Genomic DNA, 10568 nt, shown 5'->3' with positions numbered 1-10568 from the left:
CAGCAGGAAAAACAAAGAGAATCACCGGCCAAGTCATTCTATTTGCCTTATGAAAAATTACTAGTTTGTCCCAAGTTCAAACTCCTCGTACGGTTTTAAAGAGACAAAAACATTTTCCCCCATATGAAATTCTGGGAAGTATTAAATTCTGTACAAATAAACCGTCTGCTTCAAAATAAACCGTCAAAAATATAAATTCTCTAAATACATTTTTTCCTGGAGCTGGGTAACAGTCAGTGCACAATCAAGCTGCTAAATGCCAGAATTCTGACATTCCTAACGGTCAGTCTGGCAAACGCTATCATACAAGCAAACACTATTCCGAGGAGAACGGAGGAGACTGAGGGCTCGCATGAGGAGCGGAGTAGCCCAGCTCCTCACAGGTGTAGGGAACAAGTGCGGCAGAGCGTCAGCCAGGAACGCATCTCCAAGAGAACCTACGCCTCCTCGGTGCCTACGTAAGCTGAGAGTCAGTATCTTCAGAGACCTGGTGACTCAAGACTGTGGCCTAGGAAAGTGCCCTGGGAACATCTGGTCCCAGAACACTGCATCCTGAGATGAGAGCAGACACAGCCTCCAGGTGCTGTGACTTCATAATGGAGTCTCAACATGAGTGAAATACTTCCAGATTTGCACCAGTAACAATTTTACTTACACATAGTTAGCTTTAAGCTAAACTGACAAAAACTAGCAAGAGCAGTGCAGTTACTTAAGGCTTTTGAGATAAAATCTATTATTTTCTAACAGTAACTCATTCGACATTCATCACGTGCTGAGCATGTGCCAGGCCTGGTGAAGGTGTCAGAATACACAAAGATAAAAACCAGGCTGCTACGCGGGGGGACCTGCAGTCCACTGGATGAATGTGTGCAAAATACAGAACCAAGAGATACGACTAAAATTAGTGCTCGTGCACCACTGCTATGAACAGCCAGGATGCAAAAGCTCTGAATTTCCTCCAAGATTCTTGGAGGTAGTTTGTCCAGACATTCTCTCTGTTAAATGAGGTGTGGATGAAACAGGATGGCATCCCAGACAGGAAGAGGGAGAACCCAAAGAAGGCAGTGTATTCGGAGAGCGGTGTAATAGCTGGTTTAACTAAACAGAAAAGAGGCTGCTCATTTCACATAACTTAAAAGTGCAAATCTGAATGCTTAACTCTGTTTCTGGAAGCACAGCTTTTATTAACACCTACAGAGAAGTATGAACAGCCTGATCCAGGGTGAGTGAGAGATAAACCTGGTATTTTATAAAATCAGAGGTTTATAATCAATAAATGCTTCAAAGAGTATTACGTGATATTAAATGTTTCCAGGATCAGATGAAACACTACAAAAGAAATAAACAGTAGCGGAAATATATTGCCAAAAACTTGCTTATTTTGTGAGATATTCGTTTGAGAAATCTGAATTCTAGGAAACTGAGAGGACCTCGAGAACGGGAACCAAGTCCTGGTTCATCTGTCTACAGTCGCTGGTTCATAGTAGGTGCTCAATTAATTTTTGCATAAGCAACCAATCAGTCAACCTTAAATAATGAAACTAGATTTAAGACAGCTCAAAACAAAAGCCAGTGCAGTATTTAAGAGAGGGCAAATCAGCTAATGGCTCTGAGATTAATAATACCTAGGACTACACAACAGGTTTTACAATATTTAACAGAACTCCTTTCTCAGCCAGGAACCGTCTCCTCCCTCCCTTACATCGTTAACACAATTCAATTAAGTCTAATAATATACTGAGAATCCAATGCTACAAATAGTATTGACTTGACACTAAGACAGACCTCATTACAATGGAAGAGGAGTTAAGGTGTGTAGCTAAAAGATAACTGCCTTTAAATAGCTCTTCCAATAATGTCCTATACCGGCAGTTAGCAAAACTACCGGCCATGGTAGCCATACCAATTGTCTTTGTCAATAAAGTTTTACTGGAACACAGCTGAGCCCATGCATCATGGACTGTCTACGGCTGCTCCCACACTGCAGGAGTTCTGACGGAGATCGAATATATTTACTGCGTGGTCTTTTACAGGAAGTTTGCTGACCCCGTCCTAATGATTCTCTGTAAATTTATATTTTCACTTCCTAGACTCTCTCCAGATACAAAAATAAATAAAAGCTATGCAACAGTCTTCATACAATTAGTACCATTAGGGAAAAGGTCGCTGACTTTAAAACTGAAGAGCAGGTAACACCTCTCCCCCCGCCCCCACTTCATCAGTCACATTCCCTGCAGCAGCTGTTTTCAAAAGAACAGACATGGGCTTCCCTGGTGGCGCAGTGGTTGAGAGTCCGCCTGCCGATGCAGGGGACACAGGTTCGTGCCCTGGTCCGGGAAGATCCCACATGCCGCGGAGCGGCTGGGCCTGTGAGCCATGGCCGCTGAGGCTGCGCGTCCGGAGCCTGTGCTCCGCAACGGAAGAGGCCACAACAGTGAGAGGCCCACGTACCGCAAAAAAAAAAAAAAAAAAGAACTGACAGACTTTACTTGCTAGGAAGACAGGTTTAGAGTGATTTTTCTTCCTTTACAAAATACAGTACCTCAGGTTTGTTTGGCTATTCAGCACGACAGTAGGAGAACGGGCAAAAAGGTAAAACAAGGCAGCAGAGAAGAAAGGAAGAACTGCCAAATCAAAACACCAAGAAAACAAATATCACAGTATCAAGACCTACAGAAGAAAATGTCCATTAGCATCATGACAAGGGAGGACAAGGCACTCTGGTAACTCAGGCATTACAGGCAGGGCTATTTCAGAAACAGGCACTAACTGAGCTCAAGTGCACACCTGTCAAAGTCTGTGCGTTATTTCCCATGCACTAACTCAGGTCTGAACCGTTTTTCCCCTAAGGATATACTAAAATAAATTTTAAAAACTAAAACTCAATTAAAACTTTTTAATGCAAAAAAAATTAAAAATAAAAATCAGAGATGTCCTCTTTAAGCTTTATTTGAAAATCTGGTTGCCTTATTAAATGCTCTTAAAAGTTGATATTCTAGTTAGTAAGTGCACTAATTTGGTGCTAATCATTAAAATACTTTCCCCCTCAATTGAGAGATTACAATCATTATTCTGTAGACAGAGAATCCAAGATCCACAATAAAATTAACTAACTAAAAAGGAAAATAACAGTAAGAAACTGACTATGTAGTAACACATATTCCTAAACTAGGTTTTGCTCCTCATAAAACCAAACACTTTAAATTGTATAACCATTACTTTGTATATTCTAAATGTTAACAGATGGTTTACTAGGTAAATTATTTATTAAATAAACTTACGCAAACATTATTATCAAATCTATCACTACAGCTTTCTATATGCCCAGCACCAAGCTAACTGTGTTATTACGTGTGCCTTCATCTTCTCATTTAAATATGTAATTAACCAAAGAGATGTTTAACAAATGTATTTAAAATAAAACTCTATTAAAATATTTACCAATTTTTGTAATCAAGAGAAATAGCAAACTCTCCAAAAAGAACATTATGAAAACAGTGAACATGAAAAAAATGCTCACAAGCAGTAAAACTGGAAAGCAAGGTTTTAAAAAATCCTACCTATTTTTGTCTTCTACTGATGTATCTTCTGAACTTTTGTTTTCTTCTTTAAAATACTGGCCTGAGCTAGATGGATTAGCAAAGGTAGATATGAAAGGTCCCAGAGACTGGAAAGCTGCTTGCCGAACCTAAGAAGAGCAGAAGGACAGGAATAAAACATACACCCTTCTTCAGCTAGGGTGTGCAGTTCCCCATCAATTATTTTCTCCTTTCTCCTTTTAAATTTTTTACCTTGGCTTGAATATTTAAACCATGGGAATGTGAATATGAGACCCTATAAAACATTTGCATGGAACAGAAATTTCATCCAGTTAAAAGAAAAAAAGTTAATATAGTAGTCTACTGTCTACTCCTAAAAGTATTAGCAATAACATACCTTAAATGATAACACACCTTACATTAGCAATAACATACCTTAAATGATAAATTATTCCTTAAATTATGAAATCAAAATCACGTCTTCTGTAAAATGCATTCTTTTACAAAAATGATAATTAAACAAAACCTTACCCAACGTGAAGGATCACTGATCAAATTAATAAATAGTGCCGATAATTTAGTCCGTCGAATTTCTTGACATGTTGCACAAGAAACCGCCATGAAGCACTCAGCACAGGCCTTGCGGACTCCCCACACGTTATCGGAACAAAGCTGGAAAAACCTGGGCAGCTGTGCGAGGAGGATGGTGTTTCGTTAGACAGACACACAGCAGACTTCAGGAGTTACTTTTATTTCATTTTCTGCTTTCACAGCATTTAAAACATTAGATCTTCTTAATGAAATTTAGAAGACCCATTTAATATTAATACTTAGCAGTTTTAAATAAATCACACCCAATTCATTCCACTACTGACTACGGAAAATCAAAAACGCTCCGAACACGTACAGCTTAAATGTTATCCAAGAGCTTGTACTTAAAGTTAATTATTCTGCATAACAGATGGTTTCAGAAACTCTTCAAGTACATTAACTTGTACATTAAGCATTTTTTATCCCAGGAACTAACCATTTAAAAATCACCTGCTGTAAATTTAATCTGTCATTAAAATACTTGAGGGTTGCAATAAAATTAAAGATTCATTTGAATAAATAAGAATTGATTTTATAGAAATGGGAGTTAAAAAGGGATCAATGGTTCTTAACATATCTGCATTTTTAACAAACCGTCCTTAACAAACACAATTCAAGTGCCCAGATTACAGAAATTTAAACTCTTAAAGTCATATTATCTTTCTGGTTTACATCCATGGAATTGTATTAGGTTGGCAAAAAAGGTCATTCAGGTTTTTCTGTAATAGTACAGAAAACCCGAACGAACTTATTGGCCAAGCCAATATTAATACACTTTGGGGGTAACTGTATGTATTTCAAACTTCACGTGCTACTTTGTAATGCACTGCTTTCTCCTTAGTTGTTGGGGTTTTTTTTTTGCCGCACTGCTCAGCATGCAGAACTTCCCTGACCAAGGATCAAACCCGCGCCCCCGGCGCTGGAAGCGTGGAGTCTTAACCACTGGACCACCGGGCAAGTCCAGTCTCCTTAGTTAATTTCTGCAATACTTACCAACATTTCCTCAGTAGCCTGCTGGCCAACGACGCTGCAAATATCTCCAAAATTGGCAGCACAGACCTGACAACAAAAGCATCACTGACATTTCAAAATATTACAGCGTTCTTTAAAAGTAATCTTTCAAATTTCACAGATCAATATGGTAACCACTAGAACCATGTATTCTTAAACAACAACAACAAAAATACCTTTCGAACATGAAACATTCTGCAATCACAGCACATCTCACAAAATCTAGGGAGGATAAGACGCTCTGTGATGTCCTTCCCAACCATGGGAGCCATTTTGCACATTATCTAAAATAAATAAGAACAAAACCACACTGAATATATCTTCAAACTAAGACTCTTCCAGTTTGCTAATTTATTAATAAGTATATAATTTAAGGGAGTATAAAATATGACATCATTATACTGCATACATCACAAAAAATTCATCTTATTTATCCAAGTTGAAGACAGAAAAACAGATGTTAACTACTACCATTAAAATCAACCGATAATTATTAAAGGTACAATAAACCCTGAGAAAATCCTAAAAATTGCATTTTTACCTAAAGTTTCCATCTTATTCATCATTTTGCCTAATAAATTTAAAATTAAAAAAAAAACCCTACATTTTCCCGATAAGAGAATAAATGGTGAGTTTTCAGGAGATTATCCACAAGAAGGATCCGGATTTAGTGTATCTGCATTGCTAAGAAAGGACTATACAGAAGCAGTCCTCATCTTGCAAAGTACCGTTTTCTCTGAAACTCACGCATGTGGGGACCACTTCCTTACTCTGCAAAGCCTGGGTTCCAAGGGAGACAAGGACACAGATCTGATATGTGTCACACATGATTCAGATAACACAGTTTTGGGCAAAGTAAAGATGAACCTTTTTTTTTTTTTTTTTTTTTTTTTTTTTTTTTTTGCGGTACGCGGGCCTCTCACTGTTGTGGCCTCTCCCATTGCGGAGCACAGGCTCCGGACGCGCAGGCTCAGCGGCCATGGCTCACGGGCCCAGCCGCTCCGAGGCATGTGGGATCCTCCCGGACCGTGGCAGGAACCCGTGTGCCCTGCATCGTCAGGCGGACGCTCAATCGCTGCGCCACCAGGGAAGCCCAAGATGAACCTTTTGAAAACCAGCCCAACGCATTTAAATATCTGCCTCCACGCAGTTAGAATATAAAGAAATCTGGCTGTTGTCATTTATCTATTACATCTACTCCTGGCCCATGCAAATATGACAAGAAGCAAAGGCATCTGGTTGGAAAGAAAAGAAATCTCTATCCATAAATGCATGACTGTCTACAGACCAAATCCCAAGGAAACTACAAAGAAGCCATTGGAACAAATAAGTGAGTTTAGGAAGTTTGCAGGACATATGACAGAATAAAAAAAACAAACGTACTTCTATAAATTAGCAACGAACAACTGAAAATGTTTAAAAACAGTGTCATTCACAACAGTGTTAAAAAAAACATGAAATCTAACAAAACACACACATGCTCTGTCTACTGAAAACAACCAAACATTGCTGAAATGAAGAAAAGACCTACATAAACGGAGATCTGCCCATGCATTGTTAGGCTGGCACCATCCCTATCAGAGCCCTGGCCTCCTCAGAGTGGCAGGTGACACTGACATCCCCCAATCCCCAAAGCAGTGTTGTTTCTTGACTCCAGACTGTTTCTAGGCATCTCCAAGCCTGAGTTAACGATCCAAAGATACACAGTATCACTGATCTAGCATAATTAAATTTCTTAGAATGAATTATTCCCAAAACAAACAACTGGGAAGGGAGGGAATGCCAAACATAACAAAGTTGACACAACCAATTGTGAGAGAATCACAGGTTTCACACTAGCGCTGGATATAGCCTTTTATTATAATGTTTTACTATTCTTAAAACCCGTCAAAAATTATAATAAAGCAAGTTAAACTCTGCTCAATATAAACCAACATTTATGCCAAAACTGATTTCCTTTTTATTGAGAAGCTTGTGAAATTTAAAAAAAAAAATCAAGTTTTGGAACTTGACAGAGGTAGTGCTTTGTACAACATTATGAATGTACTAAATGTTACTTAATTGTAAACTTTAAAATGGTTAATTTTACATTATGTGAATTTCACTTCAATAAAAATGGTATTACTGAAAAAATATCTAAATTTATTAACTGATACCTGAGTATCTAAAAATAAAATAATGGAATTTCCAATGGAAAGGAACTAGAGAGAAAATCTAATTAATCCTACGAATGATCCAGAAGCACTATAAAATTATTTTTAGTGTAACTTTTTTCATAGCAATAAAAATGCAATTATATTAGGTTTAAATAGCAAACTCTCACTGTCCAAATAGATTTGAATAAATTTTCAGATGGATTTATCACTTTTCTATTTTATTATAAGAATTCTTACTTTCTGAACTGAGGAACCATAGATGTGAATTATAACAGATATTACTATATGTAATTCATACCCTATTTATGATGGCTCTCAAATAATCAAAATATTTGCTAACCATGTCCAAAACACCAGAGAACTCACTATAATACTTGACTTTATTATGTGCATAATGACTTAATCTGTGTATTTTTCTAATAATCAGAATTTATATCATATATTCCTTCCTGCAAAGACCATACTGTCAAGTACGGTAGCCGAGCAGCATCCCTCTTTTTCCTACTGTGCTACACGGTGCCTAGAAAAGTGCTCGACAGCAATTCAAGGAGCTCAAATGTTTCTTCATTCAATACAGGGTTTTTAAAATCCCACTGGTTATTTTTGCCATCTTATTTTTCCATTTTGATAATGAATTTACAGTTAACTTACTATTTTCTTGCTGTGTATCTTGCTTTCTCAGAGCCCAGTGATAGAGCCATCGAATTCCCAAGTGCTTCTGCACAGCATGGGGCCCCCAGAAAAGACACCTTTTCCCTTGGAAGCCTATGTCCCTTTCTAGCCCAGCATTACATTTCAAATGTAATGATTTGTGGCTACTCTGAGACCCAGTATGTGTCAACCCTACAACATGTAATGCAGCATCATATTTAACAAGCGCCTCCTATCGGTCAAGCCAGTGACTAATTCTTGCTGAGCTCTGCTTACAGCCACAGCTTCTGTCTTCACGTCGTCATTGCTGTCGGGGGCGGTCAGCTCTACGAGGACGGGGCACACTTTGGTCTCCACATCAAACCGCTCAATTAACTCCTGCTCAAGCAGGGCCAGCAAGGCCGCCTGACTCGTTTTCCTGACCTAGGAAAAAACAGACATGTAAACCAAGTACACACACAGTGTAACAGAACTTAACACCTGAATTTCACAAATCTGAGGATTCCTCACCCAACTAGAGGGGGTTCACAACTGGCAAAACCTTGCCAATAAAAATCTGTGGTTATGCTGCAAAGACAGAACTTGGTAGGTTGTGCTGTAACAGATGAAGTGGAACAGAAAAGCCATTCTTGGAAAAGAGGTCTCCAAGCGCCAACCTTTTTGAGGGCCGCCTGGGAGGGCAGCGGGTGAGCAGCAGCTACTAGGCACTGTCTGTTGCTGTGACCTCCCAGACTCTCCACAGCCTCATTTTGAAAAACAGAACAACAAAGTCAAAGAGGAAGGAACATCCCAATGTGACCACCCAGTAGGCCTCCAGGAGTGCCCCAGACTACACCCATTTCTGTAAGAATGTGGGCAGGGCCCTCCTACCTGGTTATTCTGATCTGCGAGGTATCTAACCACAATGGGTAGCAAGTACTTGGAAAAAGCGTACGGGATCGCAGGCCGGTTTTCTTGACAAAACAAGGCGATGTGAGGCACCTGCTCCATCAGCTCTGCTCTCACAGTTGGTTCTATGGAAATAACAGGAAGGTGAGCTGAAGCATCCTCCCCAGAACCGGATCCTTTGCCGGGCAGGGGAGTCCTCAGGAAACCTCTGCACTCTTCACCTCGCATCACATCATGAGTGCTTAGAAAATGCTCTGCAGCCTGCGATCCTTTTCACAGTCATGGCGAGGTCGACCCCATCCCAGCTTCTGTCCTCAGAGCCTGCAATACTTCCTGTGAGGACCGGATCTGTTCACCTGAACTCACATCGACTAGAACACAGCATCATCTTCAAACTCTGCTAGTTCAGAACCTCCAGGACAAGCCGTAACGACTGGGTCCTAATCTAAATGCAGCCAGCCAGTGGAGGGTTTACAGTTAGACTTAACTAAGATGATAAAGGGTCAGTGAATGCTAAATGAAACCAACAGATTTAAAAAAACAAAAAAATCTGAAAAGACCCAAGTACATACGGCAAATTTAAATGTGACAGATATGGCATTTCAAAAAGATCAACTGTTCCATAGGTAATGGTAGGAAAGTCAGCAGGTTATGTGAGAAAAAAAAGATAAGATTCCTATACTGCTCTCTATACATAAATTCTAGGTGAATCAAAGTTCCAAATGTTGGGCTTTCCTGGTGGCACAGTGGTTGAGAGTCTGCCTGCCGATGCAGGGGACACGAGTTTGTGCCCCGGTCCGGGAACATCCCACGTGCTGCGGAGCGGCTGGGCCTGTGAGCTGTGGCCGCTGAGCCTGCGTGTCTGGAGCCTGTGCTCCGCAACGGGAAAGGCCACAACAGTGAGAGGCCCGCATACCACCAAACAAAAAAAAAAGTTCCAAATGTTGTTTTCTTTTTTAAGATCAAAAGCACTAAAAGACAGGCCTTCCCCGGTGGCGCAGTGGTTAAGAATCCGCCTGCCAATGCAGGGGACACGGGTTCGAGCCCCGGTCCGGGAAGATCCCACAAGTTGTGGAGAAACTAAGCCCGTGTGCCACAACTACTGAGCCTGCTTGCCACAACTACTGAGGCCCACGTGCCTAGAGCCCGTGCTCCACAACAAGGGAAGCCACCACAATGAGAAGTCCGAGCACCGCAACGAAGAGTAGCCCCTGCTCATCACAACTAGAGAAAGTCCGTGCGCAGCAACAAAGACCTAATTCAGCCAAAAATTTAAAAAAATTTTTTTTAAATGGCAAAGGATATGAATACTTAGCTTATTTTAAAAAAATGCTCATCTTTAAAAAAAAAAAAAAGCACTAAAAGACAACATTTAAAAAAATGTTTAGGGAATTCCCTGACAGTCTAGTGGTTAGGGCTCCGTGCTTCCACTGCAGGGGGGCACGGGTTTGATCCCTGGTTGGGGAACTAAGATCCTGCGAGCTGTGGGGTGTGGCCAAAAAAAGAAAAAAGTTGAATCTTGAGGCGGGAAGCCCTTTCAAGGCAAACAAAACCCCAAAATTAATTAAGACCAGCTACTTTCACTTTATAAAGACTTCCTTATAGACAACAGATGTAGCTAACAGGAGTTCTGTATTTTGAACCATGTACAAAACATATACTCAAACAAAAGTAAACTTAAAAATGAAAAAAAAGGGGCTTCCCTGGTGGCGCAGTGGTTGGGAGTCCGCCT

At 40.1% G+C, this 10568-nt stretch overlaps 1 protein-coding gene across 1 annotated transcript in view; it reads right to left on the bottom strand.

Moving 5' to 3' along the window:
- PPP4R1 (protein phosphatase 4 regulatory subunit 1) overlaps positions 1 to 10568 on the bottom strand; it is a 58643-nt gene that overhangs the window by 38079 nt on the left and 9996 nt on the right. Inside the window, exons 4-9 of the mRNA XM_007458455.1 lie at positions 8819 to 8961; positions 8225 to 8371; positions 5318 to 5425; positions 5124 to 5189; positions 4071 to 4229; positions 3561 to 3688 (exon numbers count right to left, since the gene is read on the bottom strand). Coding sequence (XP_007458517.1) covers positions 3561 to 3688; positions 4071 to 4229; positions 5124 to 5189; positions 5318 to 5425; positions 8225 to 8371; positions 8819 to 8961 — 751 coding nt within the window. The remainder of the gene's footprint in view (positions 1 to 3560; positions 3689 to 4070; positions 4230 to 5123; positions 5190 to 5317; positions 5426 to 8224; positions 8372 to 8818; positions 8962 to 10568) is intronic.

This window comes from Lipotes vexillifer, unplaced genomic scaffold (genome assembly GCF_000442215.2).
Source record: "Lipotes vexillifer unplaced genomic scaffold, Lipotes_vexillifer_v1.1 scaffold447, whole genome shotgun sequence".
Taxonomy (NCBI): domain Eukaryota; kingdom Metazoa; phylum Chordata; class Mammalia; order Artiodactyla; family Lipotidae; genus Lipotes; species Lipotes vexillifer.
This window is presented reverse-complemented; position numbering and strand designations above follow the sequence as displayed.